This window comes from Cariama cristata, unplaced genomic scaffold (assembly GCF_000690535.1).
Source record: "Cariama cristata isolate BGI_N322 unplaced genomic scaffold, ASM69053v1 scaffold22351, whole genome shotgun sequence".
In the NCBI taxonomy this organism is placed as follows: domain Eukaryota; kingdom Metazoa; phylum Chordata; class Aves; order Cariamiformes; family Cariamidae; genus Cariama; species Cariama cristata.
In genome coordinates this window covers 44,389-62,607 of record NW_009601430.1, presented here as the reverse complement: position 1 = coordinate 62,607, position 18,219 = coordinate 44,389, and the positions used below count along the sequence as shown (strand labels likewise).

Below are 18,219 nucleotides of genomic sequence, written 5' to 3'. Positions count from 1 at the left end.
AAAGGGTATCCCATGGCAAAATAAGTATGAAGACTGAATTCTCTTTTTGCCTATAACAGAATAGCTCCTGCATGGTAGGAGCTAAGGGTATACAATGAAACTTAATATCTCTGAAAAAAATCCACAGACTACCTTTTAGGCTATTAGAAAAACTGTGTAAACAAATACATGGCCTGACAGGCATGTCTGTGCTTGTGTTTTGCAATGCAAAATGCGGTGTGAAAAAAGTTGAAATTGCAGTGAAATAAGCTATTACAACTTCATCCAAGTATAACCTACTCCAAAATACCCATTGAGTAAACTTTGGTGGCTAGGAACCTTCAGAAAGCTTTGACTAGTATCAGACCCTACTATGTAGTCAGCAGCAGAAAAAAAATGCATTTCCAGAAGTTTACATGCCTTACCTGAATGTCCGTACATGGTCGCAACACACTCGCCAGAATAGAAATCAAAGATGGAGAGGTTCTTGTCAGAACAACTCGTTGCAATATAAAGACCAGAGGGATCCGTTTGTACCTGGTTTAGGAGATAAGAGAATTGTAAAGATCTGGGCAGAAAGTGCCTTCAAACTGTGTGAAAATGGTCCAGAACACCCAAGACAGGTAACAGAATAAAATGCAAGTAGCTCCCCCAGGACTCCAATTAAGTACCAGGCTATCCAGAATCCCAGGACAAATCTCCAACCTGACTAAACTGTTAAAAACATCTCCAACCTAATCAGAGACTAAAGTCACTTACATTAAATGCCTTCATGACTGTGAAGGCATCACCATCGATGGACAGGCTTAAACCTCTCTCCTGCCTTTTTTTAATGACTGGGGTCTTACTTTCTTCTGTCTTAAGATCAAAACAAAACAAACCCAAAAAAAACCCCACACACATGCCAAAACACACCTCTCCTCAGAGCTGACAGAGTTGAGTGAAATATTAAAAGATTCCAATCTTGAGGAGAGAAACCAAAAAAGAACTCAACATTGCCAAGAAATTGTCTTTGATAATGATGCTGTCAAATCTCCAGCATTTGCAACTCCTGGTTTTGGGTTGGGATTGTTCGTGTTTTTTTCCTTTCATATACATCCATTTGTTGCTTCATCTTGGATCAAATTCAAAACCCCCTCCAAATGCCTCACTAGGTCTAAAGCAGCACTACACAGCAAATACAGTTGATGTCACCAAATGTTCTGCGTTGTCCTTTGTAGAACTTTAAGGAACTGAGAGTGAAAATGTCTGGTCTTTGAGGGAGACATGGTACTTAAATAATAACTTTTTTTGGTTATGTTTGTTTTGTTGCTGTATCTTTTGCTTCCAATGTCACTGTCTGGGTTCTACTTGTTAAACTGCAATGTATATTATGATCTCAGAACAACATGCCAAGAAATTTTAAATTCCAGAGACAACCATAATCCCTTGGTTACATAATTGTCCTAAAAATGAACAAAGCAGCATTAAAAATAATTGAGATTCCTCACTTGAGCTACACATGAAAAAAAACAGAACAAAACAAAAAAACAAAAAAACAAAAAATAAAGGATATTAAAAAAATCCAGCTCCCAGCAACATTTCACCATTCATGGTCTGAAAAAGATGGCTGGAAAAATGGAAAAGGGAAGAAAGAAAACAGCTTACTTTGATGAGGGTGCCATCTTCACCTTGGGATCCCTTGTAAAGCTTCTTCTGCTTCCCACTGCTTATGTTGAAAACCCTGAGGGGGACGGCAGAAGACAACATTGCTCATTTTGCCCAGGTACTGCCCTGTGGCTTTTGGTACCAGGATCCTTTTCTCTCTCTGTTCTTTATTCCACATGAGATACAAGGAACAGGGCCAAGGCACAGGAAGTAGAGAAATGATCTCTATGAACTATAACCACCAATCATTTGAATGGTTCAAGAAAAAAACCTAGAAAGTAACGTAGAGGCCCAAGGTTGGATGATATGATATCAAGCAGATTATCTGAGTTAAAACCGAGGCTTGATTATCAAGCCAATAATCAAAAACCAGTACAGCATCATGGCACTGAAGGAGAGATCAAATGGGAGGGAGAAAACCTTGCCATGCCTTGTAATGGCTAATGGTTATGGCTCTTAATAAGCTTCAGTCAGTCCTCCCTGCTATAAAAATACCTGTGGCTCCTTCCTACTAAAGGAAAGGGTTAAGAGAGCAAGACTCTTTATTTACATTAGAATACAAAACCAAATTACATTCAGTAGTGGTATTTAGCTATGATCAAAACTCTTGGCAGATACAACACGAGGAGACACACAACTGCAGAAAGTCTCCTTTGATTCCAAGGTAGAAGTAGACAGATTGGAGAAATAGACAAAAAGGAAGCAGAGAATTGATTCCACTTGTCCAAAGACAGTCATAACTAGCTTAGTTTTAGGTTCCTACAGTCCCAGCTATTCCACAGGACCTCACAGCTTCTCACTAGATGTACCTTTAAAAGCAAAAATTACCAGAGCACAGAAGTTCTTGCCTCACAGCTCAATGATGTGCCAAGGAAGGCACACTTGCTCTTCCAGTAGAAAGGCTTTGCTCTGCAGAGCAACTCAGCAAGAAGCCCATAGTCCCATGGACATTTGCCTATACCCACAGCTTTTTATCAGCAAGGGGAAAGGCAGAGTTCAACCTCACAGATTGTGAGGTGAGGCCTCAGATCTGTCTGAAAACGTTGTGTCAAAGAACCTAGAGGAACAATGATGGAGATGGGGCCATCTTGGCCAACCCGTTTACGACTGCAAAAATATTTTCAAGACAAGAAGTAAACTAACCTGATGTTACGATCCTGGCATCCAATAGCTGCGTATTTCCAGCTGGGGTCCACATCCATGTCATACAGAGTGGTTTTCCTAACAATGTGATGTGTTCGGGTAAACTGAACCCCTTCTCCTGTCTAAGCATGTGGGTAAAGACTGTGTCAAAATTAAGTAGTTAACCCATTATTAAAAATTTCTAAATACAGATGAGTCTTCTCACACAGCCAGCACAAACCAACCCGTCCCGCTAACTAGGTCTGCTGAGAGCAGCTGGGACTGGATGCACAATGAACTCCTCCCTCCAGGCCATACTCTTTCACTACCGCTCACAATAGCCCTGGCAGTGAAAGAAAAGTAGATATCCTAACAGTTCTCTACTTTGCATCTTGCTGAGAGAGGTCAGCCTAGTAGCAGCTGCATGCTTCACCGAACTAGTTCTCTGAATGTAATCTCTTTCATTGAGTCAGTGGGAGACACCGGGGCCCAAATAGCAAGAAGCTCATACAGAAACTCTGATATCACTCTTTAAAGTAGTTCCTTTGTGGAAAGATTATTTTTTAAAGTGCACAAAAAGCTGTAACAAAGTTACCTTCTGCGCAGTGCGGAAATAGATGCTCTTGTCTGCCCCACAGCTTATCATTCGCACTTTCCCATCATTGGCTGGAACAAAAAGGCAAGAGCTGATCAAAAGACAAAACACTGATACAAGGTGGAGGAAATGTTTCAATTTATATCGCTGCTCATTTATTCCAGTCCTGATTAGCTAAGACTGACTCCTACCTAAGCAGCAGGATGCTGCAGCAAAACAGAAGCCCTTTCTCAGGGACAGCATATGTTAATTCTTAGAGTGCATGAAGTCTTAATACAGAGGCTTTACACAACAGATTAGGATGTAATTCTGCCTTCTCCCTCAACAGTATGCTCACGTGCTTCTTCTGTGGGTGTCACGGCACTCTGTGGTGAAATGACAAGTTCACACTCAGTATGAGCTGAAAACAGGCAACAGACACTTTTCAGTCCTCAGTCACATGTTTCTCGCCGCCCTTTCTTACTGCAGGGTCAGGCTTCCCTTCTTCCCTCAGCACTCTTTTGTAACCAATCTGCTCCTTTCTGCAAAGCAACACCTGATAAAACTCCATGTAATGAAAATGGATCCACTTGCACCGCACCCGCTTAGAGCACGACTGCACTTAGCTCACAGACTAGCACAAAGGCCCTCGCTGCCAGGCCTTGAATGTCGTTCCCTTATCTCCTAGGAGTTTGGCTGGCCACATTCAGGGCCAGCTCGCTCATAAGATAGACTTGTCAGAGAAACTTTTGCTGGCCTTGGAGCTCCTTGAGAAAAAAACTGAAAAAGCCTCACAGTGACTTTGAGAAGCCTCTGCTATGAAGCTTCAGCAAGGTCGCTTCACTTGGGAGCTACTTTCAAGCTGAGTTTCTCATCCTTGAACCCCAACTGAGCTATACTGCAGCAGCACTGCGGCCACACCTGTGCCAGGCCACGTACCCACCTGATCCAAATCCTGACACTGACCCTGACCCATGGACTCAGCTTCCAGATTTGAACCTGAACCTGCCTTGCTGCTATGGGCTCGGCCGGCAGGCACTAAACTGTGGCTGACCTTGCTCACTGTCTCCAGACTGATCCTGACCTTGAGATGCTGACCTGTTTTATCACTATGGATTTATCTGGTGATCTGGATTACTGGCTGGATCTAGTTACCGTCACTGGACTTGATCTGTTCCTCCTTGTTCAAATTCTGTGGGATTTTGCCATTGCCAGTGAGGCCACTACCTTTGCCTGCCTTCCTGTCACCCTTGGCTACTGGCTTCCCCTGGCAGAGCAGCCAACCCTTGCTGTTCCCCCACAATAGCACAATATACCACACTGACCATCAGTACTAACCGAGTGCTGGAGATGCAGTGTGCTCCGTTACCATGAACGCAAAGTCTTACACTGGTATGCAATGACAAATTTACTTGTGACTAGTTAATCCGAAAACGCTTTTTGTGGGTTTGGGGAATTTTTTGGGAGGATGACTGTTCAACAGTTCTCCTCGCTAAGAACAGCATGTAGCCATCTGACATCAGTTAAAGGGAGTAAATCATTACAGAAAACAGCTTTCAGCTTTCCAAAGAAATGCTGAGGACTTCAATCAGGAGAGGTTTTTTTGAGTGGGGAGGAAGGAGAGAGGGGAAAAAAAAAAAAAAAAAAAGGGAAAAGACAGGAAGTATTATCAAATATCACCTTCTGTTAGGACTGCAGCTACAGAAGATGACAAAAAAGCAGCTGCAGCTTCAGCCTGGCCTAACCCAGTGTTTAAGCAGTTACAATTACTTTATAGCCACAATGGCACAACAGCAGTGCTTAAATCCAGCTTTGGAGGGAGATCATGATTCTCTACCTGCAAACTTCACAGCAGTGATGGAAGAAGAATGTTCATCCAGGGTCTGCTGCAGGCTGTAGTCCTTCCCAGCATCCAAGACATGAATCAATCTATCCCGACTGGCTGAGGCTAACAGCTTTAAGCCTGTCAGAAAGTTAAGAAGAGTGCAAGAGCATTACTAAGAAGTCATTTGCTCTTCCAGTCACTATTTTAAAACAGCTTCTCAAGTCATCTTAGGGACCAAACACTATACTGTAGCTAACCGCATGGATGGATACAAAGGAATGCCCCTGGATTTGACACTATAACAACAGACAGAACAAGTTTCAACCTCAACCTACAATATTCCAAGGAAAAGTAGGAGAAAGAAGCCTTTTTCAAAGTCTGGCTCTACTGGCTACAAGCCTGCTCTGAAATCCAGGAGTAGCTCACCACTGAAAGTTCTGACATACCATGGCTAGGCATTCTGACTTGCTCCACACTACATTCGTATGCAAAAGGGAAGAAGCTCAATTGCATTTACCTGTGTCAGGTTTGGAGTACTCCAGACATAGGATCTCAGAGTCATGGGCTTCCACCTTCAGCATTTCCCTCAGAGACTGCAACTCATATATCCTAAGACACAATATGTCCAATTTCAGTATGTTTAATAAAATTAGCCAGACCTGGTTTTGATTCTTATGCCTGCCCAGCCTGCAACCTGCACAAGAAGCTCTATGGGATTACCTGAGAGTGCCTATCCTGTCCCCTGAGGCCAGGTGCTCCCCACTGGGACTCACACAGACAGTGCGTATCCCCACCTTTGTATCCATCACTTGTGCATCAGCTTTGTCTGCATTGCTGAGTTGTAATCAGTGTCCAGAAGTACCTGAGTGTTGTCATCTACATAGATGATTTTCATCAAGTCCTGGGGATAGAATACACCCAGAAATATTAACTAGTTACAAAACATTAAAGTGAAGCATCTGCCTTAGAAACTGAGCTCCTGGCCAACATATACACTTCATTGGCACTAATGCTGTAATTGGTGGGATCTTTTAGCTAGAAGCAAGCACTCAGCCCCTTCATATTGTAGGGTGAAAGTTTCATGGCTGTGTCTCACGATCATCCTTTGCAAAATATTCCCCTTCAAGCCAGAAACTAACAGTATCTCCCGCATAACAGACAAGCTCTGGGATTAGAGACTACAATGTAGTAGGGGACACAGCAGGAACCTGAAAGGCATCTAGGGATCATCCAAGTCAGCCCAGGTCTTTTGAGAACTGACAGAAAAAGCAAGAGTTTTTTCCACCAGGAACAGATTGCTGAGAACAGGCAGGTCAGAGCTACTGTGCCCATGGACCTTCCAACACAACAGAATAGAAGCAAATGTCCATAAGTAATCACTGTTCTGTATAAGTATCCCCCCTCTTATATAGATGAAGTGAGTGTAAACTGTTTCTCATTCAATTCTCCCAAACCTCTGCCTCATTTAATGCACCTTTTCCAAACAAATCTTAAAGTGGTTACACATTACAGAGATGAAGAAAAAGAGAAACAGCTCTCCTGAAGCATACAGCGTGAGCCATTTGGAAAAAACTAAGCTTGACGAATCCTTGGTGGTTTATGGAAAAAGCTGCAGTCCCCAGGACCATTTCAGACAAACTGTCTTTCCACCTGATACTCCCCTTCATGTTTCTTCAGGTTCATACATTTTACAAGATTTGTGCTCTGTTTACAGAGAAGCTTGTGTTGACTTAGAAATCCAAAGAAGTTTGGACCTTAACTTGGGAATACCTGTGCATGAGGAAGAGCAACCCCAAGGGCAAGGAGGTGATCAAAACCTAGGATCTTACATTGCTCAGGATGTTGCGGTGCAAGGCTGTGCCATGAATGTTGGAGCTCTCAGTATTCCACAGACGAATGGTGTTGTCAGAGGAGCAGGTGATGAAGGAACCAGGGGGGAGGCATGACTGATTGTTGTCCTTCACCTCTGGATACATCTAAGGGCAGGTAAAATCAACGCCTGAATGAGATTGCCTGGCACTTGGTATCCTAGACACTGGTAGCAAGTTTCAAAACAAAATGAGACAAAAGGGCTGTCCTCTCTGTTTTGTAAAGGCAAGAGCCAGCCAGTTCTCCTAATGAAAACCTGTTTGCAGATCAGAGCTTCATATTCACTTCAAACAAATACTGACTGAGCTTCCCTGAATATAGAACATCTCCTTAAGAAGCATGCAACAACCCAGCATCCTTTGTTTCTAATCGTTCAAAGAGAGCACCTCAAAGACCACACAACGACGACCATGCAACAACCACCTTGCACTGTTGTTTGCAACTTTCAACTACTACTGTCAATTTATAAGTCAGAAGGAAAGGGTAAGATACAATTAATAAATAGTAACAAAAAGAGTAGCTCAGCCTCTTCCCACCTTCTTTCCACTTCCCCCTTTCCTGATCACTGTTGGACATATTTCAACATATTAACAATTACACTGTTTCCTGTACCTCCTTTCCTTCTCTCTGTCCCTCTGAGGGAAAGTCAACTAGACAGAGTGGAAGATGACAGCCACTTGACAGGCTGATTCCAGATGTCCTGGTAAACAGGTTAAGAAGGATCAGAGTTGAGGTCTTATCACTTGTTTCATTCCTTTGACTTCGGAGCACTTGCTCACCACAGACCTCGAACAAATTTTTTTTGAGGTCAGCAGTAAACTCCTGTGCATTTTGTGAAAGGAGCTCCTGCATTCAGCTTTGTCCAGTTCTCCTTCTCCCATCTCTCACCTTTTAATAGTGAGATTTTTTTTTTCCCTAGTAACACACTGCATCTAACACGTTTGGTCAGCCATTGCAGTGCAGCCAAAGAACTGTTCCCAGCTCCAACTCAAGCCCTGTAGCAACCACACTAACCACAGGAGGAAATCTGAGTCAATTCTTTCTCTCCGCAGTAAGTGTTTGCATTCAAATTTGGCAGCTCTTCAGATGACTTCCTCAGTTGCAACTCGCAATCCAACATTTGTATCTGCAACAACATACCTCAATGTTCCACACGCAGGAAGAGTGGTACAAAGCAGAATACACCTTGCCCACTTTCTTCGGGTCTTTGACATCCCACACATACAGGCTGTGGTCATTGTATACACAGGAAAGCCACTGGTTGGTGGGATCAAAGGTCAAGGCGATTGTGTCTGGATACTTCACATCAGCCATACCAGAGAAAAGACGACTGCACAAAGAGAGAACAACAGCCTGGTTAACTTCTCTCTTGGAGTCAGAGCAAGGAGGTGAAGCATGAGAGCTCAGATTCTCCCCAGGGTGCTGGTGAGGTGAACAATGCACTGTGGTTTATATAGGTAGAGAGAGCAGCTGGCTGGGAAGACCTGTCTCTTGAACAATCAGAGTCCCAAAAGAAGCCTGAAGGTCCATGACAAAAGTCATTCTCCTTGCCATCCAACCCAGAGTCTTACCACAGACAGATGACTGACTTTCCTTAAAGAAGGACCAAAAGAGGACACTTGATCATCACTGGAGATCATCATCATTTACCCCTGCATAACCAGGTGGTAAAATCCAAGTCAAATAACCTCAAAACAAAGGGGAGGGGGAGGATCATCTTTTGGTGAGTACTATATTTTGTTTACTGATTGCAGGAACTGCTCTTGTGTGGGACCAAGCAGAAGAGTAAGTACTGCTGTCAAAAGACAGGAGCACATCAGCATAGGGACAAAGGAACGATTCATTTCAGCGGTCGTTCATCTGACATGCTTCCCTTCCACACCCGCCCCACACACAGGCCAGCTTGGTGCTGCCTGTAGTAGTTCATGAGGTGGGCAACCGTAGGTGGGTACAGTCCTGTCTATATAGGCAAGTTCGCTGATGCAAACTTAAAAACAGAGGAATTCTGCAGAAAAAGGAAACACCTCTTTCCCCAGGTTAGACCAAGATCACACCATGTGAAGCCTGTATCTCCTCTGCAGTGGTCCTCTCTTAAGTCCTGCTGCCATGCATGTAAAGAAGGAGCTGCTGTCTTGACCTGAGGTAAACACAGCCATCCCGCAAGGCTACTAACGATAGTGAATAAGATAGTTACAGCCAGAGTACCAGGGTACTGAGAGCAGGTAATTTTTTAAAAGGACTGATGGAGACACAGGGATGAGGGCCAAAGCACATGTAGCACACTAGACAATTGGAGCTCTGCTTCTGCAAGTGGAAAGCCTTGAGGGCTAGAAGAGCACAGCCCGGATCCTATCGAAAAATCCAGTCATTGATACAGTTGTGGGCAGTTCATTGCTGGCAAGTGGCATCCCACAGAGAGGCTCTGGCATGCATGGGAATATAAGGAGTCCTGTGTTTTCAAGCTGCTTTGGAAGTAATGTAAAAAAAAAAAAAAAAAATGTTGTTAAGATTTAAATCAGCACTACAAATGCATGTTAAGAATGACATGAATACTTCTGCTTGACTGAGGGATGGCAGCAGCAGAGAGTATTTTTAAAGGGTCCATGTATACAATTGCTTGACTTTCACATCACCAGAAACTGGTAACGTTGTAAATTGAGAGCGCTCCTTTTCCAGCTCCCTTACTGGAATATCATTATGTCCCACTGATCTTCTGGAGGAGGACAATACAGTGCACTGTTCGAACCTTTGCCTCAAGTTCCCAAGATAAGTTTAGAGAAAATGTGTTGAGACACAAGGAGAAAAAAAAAAAATAAAGACAAAAAAAACACCAAAACAAAAAGAGAGTATATCTCTGTAGACATGGGAACTCCAGATATCCAGTGGAATGATGGCTGGTGGATTCATACACCTTTGGATTTGTTTCCCCACTAGTGACAGAAGTGAAAGAGGGCAACTGAAGAAGATTGGGAAAGCCTCCAACCAGGATTTGCAAACAGCAACACATGAAGGGTTTTCTCTAGCATAAGCCTCCGCAAGCCGGCAGACAGAACAGTATGGAAATCACATTACCCACCTCAGAAGGTGAGAAAGAGAGAGCCAAGGCAGAAGATACCGGAGCAAGGTAGGAAAACAAGACAACAGAACGCACAAGATTGAGGGAGAAGACTGCAGACAATAGTAGATGTAGGTCTATAAAAGATTGCAAGGGAGCCTTTAAAAAAAATGCCCCATGAGAGCCTGGGCATCTCTTAGCACATCATTATATTGCTACAGAGAACAGTCTTCATCCCTTACCAGTGATAAGCAAAGGATGTGCCATGATACAGAACAACTGAAGTGTGCCACAGCACCCTGTGCCCTCTGCCTGCTTGCTCACAGCAACCAAAGTCAGAAGGCCACCAGACCCACGCAACTCCAGGGAGATGAAGAGCAAGACATGCTGTGTAGTCCAGCAACCAGCTTTGGACTGTAGCCCAGCCATGCAAGACAAGGCTGCAACAACTCACCAAGATCTGCAACAGCCTGCCAATTCTAATCCATAAAAAGATCACACTCCGGATGGCAAAGGTCTGGGGAATAGTTCTAACCCATACAAGCCTCCCTTGCTCCCTTCCACCCTCTCCACGGTACCTGGCCTCCGTCACACTCGCGATGTCTGTTCCCAGGAAGTGTGGCTTCGGCAGTGTGGTGACAAAGTGAAGGTTCAAAGGGTTAAAAATCCGCACGGTGCCATCAGCGCAGCCACAGAAGATGTAGTCATGATTCACAGAGATGCAGTTTGCCACAGTGGTCTGAGGAGGACACAGCACACAAGAAGGGGAATAAGCCATGAGCTCTCACTTCAAAGGTCACCAGACACAAAGACGGGGAGAACAGCAAATTGTCAGACAAAGGAGTCATGGTCAGAAGAGCTGAAGTGAAGTGGAGCCCTGGGAGTAAGAAAAAGCCTAAAAATCCATTTTTCCTTTGTGATGAGCTTCCTAGCCAAGATCCAGTGCAGATTCCCAGTCGTTAACGAAAAAGCCCAGTTTCCCTGCCACCCACTGTGGTGGGAGGTCAGCAGAGCTACACGTTTGGTCCAGCTGAGTCTTACTCTGAACCTTGTTTTGTGTTTCTCTGTGGCATTCAGCACCACTGGCAAGCAAGCAGCACCCCACCCTGTACTAGCACGCCAATACATTACCTGTCACAAGGGGATAGGAAAAGAAAAAAAAAAATGGATTTTCTTCCCCTCCCATTGGGATCTGTACAAATGGCAGAAAATGGTACAAAATGGAGTGTGGTGATAAGGGGATGAGTTCAATGCAAAACTTTTTTCCAACTTACTGTGAAGCTGTCTGTATTCTGAGCGAGAGTGAAAGGCAGATTTTAGAGAGGAGAGGAAAAAAAAGAAGAGGCATTTCACTTGAGTGAAAGCGTGGAAGGATTTTTTTTCCCCTTATTTTAATACACTGGATCCTTTCAGGTGGGCATCTTACACTCAATTGAAAGGAAAACAAGCACGATCAAATTCTTAACTATGGGCCAACCTGGTGGTTTAGAATAGCCAAACCAACTAGTACCTTGGGAACCTGCACTTGAGACACACAAGCCAACTAAGAGACTGTACAGTAGGTAGACATCAGAATCCGTCTAAAACTCCTACTTGTCCAGGCCAAGCCAGGAGGGACAACACAGGGGTTGCCAAAGCTACATAAAGACACTGCTTTGCCAGAAGAGCAGTCGCTGTAATGCTGAGGCTTGAGAATGAAAGGAGCCTCAATGATTAATAAAATCCCTTTGCCAAGAAGCAACGCTATTTTTGCCCGGCCTTCTAGAGTAAATCAAAAAGTGGCAGAGGCCCAATGACTTTCACTGCTGGTGGTCAGCTTGTGCTCCAAGTGCCCTTATTTGTTGTTCCTGCTCTGCTTCAGCAGGCACAAATATTGCAGGACAGGAAGATGTAAAACTCACCCTCAGCTCCACCCACTTGTCTAGCAGCCTTTTTTCATTGAATTCACAGAGCAGGCCTGAGGATGTGATACAGAAGGTGCTGTCAGCTTTTTTGCCCCTTCCACAAGCCACGTCCGCAAAGAAGTTGTTCCTCAGTTCTCCAAGCAATCCCGAGCGACCTAGCAAGGGGACTGTGGCATTGACCTACCAATAAAAAACAGTTTGTTAGAAACAGAGTGAGGCAGTCCCGGCAGACATTTTTTAGAACATCAAGCCTTGAGTGCTGAAGTGCCTCAAAGAAAGAGAGCTGCCAACAGCCTACAGGGAGAGGCAGTGACACGTTTTACTTGCTGCAGACCTATTGGTGGCACAGCATATTGGGACCACCAGTATTAGCACATCAGTGGAAAGGAACCCTGTTAGTGCCACGAAAACTGCACATCCAAACATATGACCCAGAGACAGCAGATCAATCACTGAAGAACAACCCTTCTATGGCCAATCTGTGATTTATATCAAATGCCAAAGCAGGGTCCAAGTATGAAGTAGGAACATCTGTTCATGAGCACACAGAAAAGTGATCATATGTGGATTCTGTCCCCCAGAAAAGAACAGAACAGCTAAAAGTTTAACCACTTTAGCTGATGCTTCAAAAAAAGTGGATTCTGTCCCCCAGAAAAGAACAGAATAGCTAAAAGTTTAACCACTCACAACCTTTTGAGAGGCTCATACCAACATCAAACAGCTCTCCCCACCTCTGTGCTCCAAAAAGTTCCATGACTGCAGCTCTCTTCTATTCTTTTTGTCCTTCAGTATATGTAACTACCAAAGAACAAGTATGCTGCTATACAACTCCAGGAGCCATGCCCCTACCTCAGCACAGGATAAGACAAGCTTTTGGTGCCTTTTGGTGCTACCTGTCCATGGGGAGACTGAGACTTGAGAGCCAGGGGTGGAGGGCTATCCTTGAATCCCAGCAAAATCAAAGAGTTTCCACTTCCCACAGCTCTCGGGGGCAAAATCCACCCCACCATAAGATGGAAATGCCTGTTCACAACTTGGCCTTGATGCACCTTCTCTCACCTTGGAGGTTTTGCTGTCATCCAGGTACCAGAACTTGATGTGTCGATTTCCAGCAGTGACAAAGTAACTGCAGTCCTCTGAGAATGACACCGCTGTCACTTTACTAGAGACTTTGTTGGCTGCCACTACAATGTTTTTCTGGAAACATAATTGTTTAGATAGCTTAATTTCTTTGCTCAGGCAAAGGAAACTCATTTCAATTACAGGCATATATCCAGCACAAGTGCTGCAGCAGGGAAAAGATTAGGCCCAAACTATTCCCCATTCACCCCTGAATACAACCTCCCCGGCGTTAGCTCGGAGCATTGATTTGGCAGATAGTACAATTCACATTTACATTCAATTCCACATCCACATTGACTGGGATCGAGAACAAATCAGCAGGCAGTAGTGCCTGCAGGAACTTGCTGCCTGAGCCATGACAAACATGTTGGTTTCACAATCACCAGGAGCTCAGAGCAAACCCATTTCCCTTCCTAAACAGCAAAAGCATACGTAGGCCAACCCAAGGAGGAGCTCTCCCAGCCTCCAGGCAGCAATGAGGGCAAGGCACTCAAGATGGGGAACAGGTATTTTCCCCAGGGAAAACAGTACTGGTTCCTCCATAAATTCTCTCTTCTCTTCAAAGACATGATGCTTTACCAAAAAGACCCAAAACACAAAAAGACCATGCCTGTATTGGAAGGGACAAAGCAAAATCTGCTACATGTCAAACGTGCACATCAAAACATCAAAGAGTTTGGGAAAGGAGGAAGACGACAGCAGGGACGGACACTGCGCAAGCAGAACAGTCAGATGGCAGAGGCTCCCTGTCCACAATACCAGTGCTCAGTTTTCCTCCAGGGATTGGCAGAAGTGAGAATAAAAAAGTTTTCCCCTCTGCCTGTGGTGGGTTTTCAGCCATGCAGCACATGGCTGACAACAGTGCAGCACTCCTTATTGTCATTCTGTTTCCTTTACCCTTCCTTTTAGGGACTAAGTTCCTTCCAGTCTTCCCAAGGCAATGCCCTCAGCACTCCAACCACGTCACTCCAAGGGTCCCATCAGACAGAACCAAAAAAAAAAAAAGCAACAGAGGAGTCTAGGCTGCTGCATCATCACCATGGAGGACCCCCCAACCCAGACTAGGGGAAAAGCAAGAGGGATGGCCATTAACATAACTTCTTTCAAGACAACGCACAGAGAAAGGCTTAGGATCCTTGCAGACTGCAACATCTGGATCGTTACTGTGGCCTTTCTTTAGGGAAGCAAAGGGACCCTACAGACAACAGGGGTTTTCTTTTCCATCACAGTCAAATGACTGAGTAAGTCTCCCAGCCAGGAAAAACAGGAAAATTGAAGCAGCAGCACAGTGGATAGAAGAAATGTTGTGGTTAAAATTACAGGGAAGTGCTTCAGGAGATTTGTATTCACATCTTATTCTTCTTTGACTTTGGTCAGGCAAAATCTCTCTACTTTTGGTACCCAGCCTGCAAAATAAAGGCTAGCTGGACCTCCTGATAGTCACAGTCTGGAACATATGCTTAAAGTGTGTGTTCTTCAGCACATAAGAGTGAGATAATCCTTACTTCACAAGCTCTCAAGCACATAATTATAAATAGGATCACAGTGAACAGAAAAACATACATACGCAAGGGAAAACAAAGCTACTTGTACTGTCCCACACATGTCATGCATTGTAACCATCTCCAAGTTACTTCTTTCATTTGTATAACTAGAAAGAACCAAAAGGCTAGGCACTCAATTTTGAATACTGGCATACATGTTTATGTTTTATCACTACACAGTTCAGCTACACAAAAAAATAGCAAGGTCAAATTTCAGCTCATGCAGTAGAGAACTAACAGTGAGATCTTAAATTACAGCACAGGAAATGTGATGAAGAGAGTAACATACTAAGTAAGAGCAGACTTACAAGCTGCAAGAGAAGAGAAGGCTCCGGGGAGACCTTACAGAGGCCTTCCAGTACTTAAAGGGGGCCTACAGGAAAGATGAGGAGTGACTCTTTATCAAGGAATGTAGTGATAGGATGAGGGATAATGGTTTTAAACTGAAAGAGGGTAGATTTAGATGAGATATTAGAAAGAAATTCTTTACTGTGAGGGTGGTGAGGCACTGGAACAGGTTGCTCAGAGACACTGTGGATGCCCCATCCCTGGAAGTGTTCAAGGCCAGGTTGGATGGGGCTTTGAGCAACCTGGTCTGGTGGAAGAGAGGTTGGAACTAGATGGAGGTTGGAACTCCCTCCAAGGCATGGAGGCTGGAACTAGATGGTCTTTAAGGTCCCTTCCAACCCAAACCATTCTGTGATGCTACTACCATGTGAGATTTAACAGATGCATTGAAGGTTAAATGGCATCTCTCTTAAAGAGGGTTACAGCACCTGAAGAGGTAGCATGAGCTGAGTACGCGCTTAGCATCTATTAATACAGAAGACTCCAAGCCTACTGACAATAAAAGTTTCTTTTCTTATACACAAACAGCACACACTTAAATGTTTTCTAGGGGAGACACGGGCTTTGTTTCCACAGAGTGCTGCCCCAACCCAGTGGCAGACAGAGTGATCTCCATTGGCTTTCACTCGCTGTCATTTCTCTATGTTCCCTTTCTCAGTCATCAAGGATGGGATGATCCCTGATGCAACAAAAACAAGCCAAGAGCACTCACTACACCACAAGAGAAATCCCTGGCTGATGAGAGTTTCCTTCTTCAACCTCATAAATTAGTTTTTAATAAGCCTCTAAAAAAGCACAGGGCTTTGACAAGGTTTCAAAGTCCAGGCTTTTCCGGCTGGACAGCAAGATGTCACATGTCTCCAAGTATAAAGACCATCCCTTCAGTGAAGTGACTTAGACCTTCCCTAAGGGACGATAACTCTCTCTCATGTCCAAACTTGTCTCTGTCTATGAATGTCAAAAACCAAACAATAACAGAATTTTTAAAAAGCAGAAAGCAAGATGGAACTGAAACAGTTTACAGTCAGACTGTTCACTCTTTTTAATTTAGCAACACTGTGTGGTCCACCCAACCTCCTAGAGAACTTACCTTCCATGACCACACATTGACAATCATGTCATGCTGGTACCCCACTGAAACAATGTACTTGGAGCTGGGGGAGAAGGCCACGCAGGCCACGCCGTATTTGTGCTCCTGGAGCTCAGCCACCTGCGTTCGCTCGGCCACATCCCATACCCGAACTGCTGGCATGTGTCCGCTCTGGAGGGGACAAGAAGAGACACAGAACAGGAAACGTAACCCCTGAGGTCAGCTCTGACATATTCGAACACGTAAATGTGTAGGGGCTTGGAAAAAGAAGTCTAGATGGTGCATTCACAATAGTTCTGGAGGTTCCTTCGATTCTTCAAAGCCCAGGTTGAGGCTGACCACCTAAGGAGTATATGCATTTCAACAGCTGTCTGAAAGAATTAATACAATCTCCCCTGCTTTAATCCTTTTCTTATGCTACTCACAAAACAGCCACAGACTAGAACAATACTTCTGATGCACATCTCTGATCTTTGCAATGGGAACTCACAGTCAGCTCACGAAAAGGATTATAATAGATCGTATCTCTGGACTCAGTGAACCAAAAGGCCCTCACATCCTCTGCTCCTAACTTAATGTGGACATCCGAGATCTCAAGTCAGGTCATGCCACAGGAAAACATGACATGACTGTTGTGATAACTATCACACACCATTAGAGGAAGGCCTCTGGGAGACCAGCAGCATCATTTCTGTCACAAAGGTAACACATGGATGCATGCTGCCTGAAAGAGTACGGGCAGGGTAGTGGCAGGGGAAAAGACATTAAGGGAACAGAGCCTCTGGTTTTATGCTTGTTCTCCAGAGAAACATTAGGTCATAGACTTCAGAAATGCCAATTCAGCACCTTCTGCCAGACAATTCTATTCTTTTCTTTAATTGTTTATTATTAAACCAAAATAGAACAAGGCGCGCAAGATGAGCTGAAATGCTGACCGAAAATGTGCTGCGTGGGCAAATCCTACTCAAAAGAATCCTCACGACTTCTCATCGAAGTCTGTCAAAACAGTAGCTTGCAAGATAACATATCCATGGCAACACAGCAAAATGGTACCTTTTCTGATCAGTTTTAAGTCAGTCATTTGATTGTGTGGGAGAGGCAACTCTTCTTTTCACAGGAAGAAGTCAAGGCTTAAAAAATTTAGAATTGCACATGTTTTAATAGTCTTGTTCAAAAGCTTTGCCAAGCAACTGCTTGTGGCCTGGAAAAACGCCGTGGTCAGATTTTACTGCAGTTGGTACAGTTCCCCCTCCTGCAAGGCAGGGCTCAGCTCTCAAGGTGGCTGGCGAGATGCTACAATGAGCTGAATCAGCTGCTCTTCAAAGCAATTGCTGTACTTAAACACACATAGAGATATGTGTGTGTATATACATACACATATATATATCTATATTTCCCAGCACCTTAGCATATACCCCAAGATCTTAACAAAACAAGTTTTTATTTTATCATTTAAGAAGTGCTCACCAAAAGTGAGCTCTGTGTGATCCTCATGGACAAGGAATCTATGCCTCCAAGAGGAGAAAGGAAAAAAGAAAAAAAAAAATCCATTTTCTTCTGGATTTGAAATATATAAGAGACATTTAATATGTATGGTGGCCAAGGACTAACCTCCATGCTCTCCTTGAAAAGCCAGCCATGCAGAAAACTAAGGTGTTATTAGGGAGAATTAGCATGAGGCTGCTAAAAGTGAGCTTGACAAAGTGAACTCGGAAAGCATTTCCCTATGGGACTGAGGCTGGACTATGAGGAGGCTGCTGACACCGGCAGGGGACACTGCTACACTGAGGAATAACTCAATGTCAGACACGCGGGAGGATACTGAAAAGAGAAATGGTTTTACAACAGGGCAAGAGGAGACATGTTTTACAACAAGGCAAAAAAAAAAGCTTTCAAGGATAACTGAAAAGGCTTTTTTTAAATTTTTTTAAATCTGAACTTGCCATTTACCTCAATGAAGTTTAAAACCAAAACGTTTGAGTTGTTAAGTAAGAAAAATACCCACTTCGTTTTTCACCACTTTTCCTATCCCACATGAAAAGAATAGAGCACCAGAGATTTAAAAAGAAAAAAGAAAAAAATGCCACCAGAATCATCAGAACTGAACACCAGGGAGAAAAATATACATATATTTCATATA

The 18,219-nt window shown here is 43.9% G+C and overlaps 1 protein-coding gene across 1 annotated transcript in view; it reads right to left on the bottom strand.

Moving 5' to 3' along the window:
• Positions 1–18,219, bottom strand: part of MAPKBP1 (mitogen-activated protein kinase binding protein 1) — a gene marked incomplete at its 5' end in the record, with an annotated part of 68,645 nt that overhangs the window by 24,363 nt on the left and 26,063 nt on the right. The window contains 14 exon segments of the mRNA XM_009710460.1: positions 405–516; positions 1,627–1,702; positions 2,770–2,891; positions 3,344–3,414; positions 5,160–5,285; positions 5,665–5,756; positions 5,868–5,982; positions 5,985–6,048; positions 6,977–7,123; positions 8,157–8,346; positions 10,650–10,810; positions 11,973–12,155; positions 13,035–13,172; positions 16,080–16,250. Coding sequence (XP_009708762.1) covers positions 405–516; positions 1,627–1,702; positions 2,770–2,891; positions 3,344–3,414; positions 5,160–5,285; positions 5,665–5,756; positions 5,868–5,982; positions 5,985–6,048; positions 6,977–7,123; positions 8,157–8,346; positions 10,650–10,810; positions 11,973–12,155; positions 13,035–13,172; positions 16,080–16,250 — 1,768 coding nt within the window.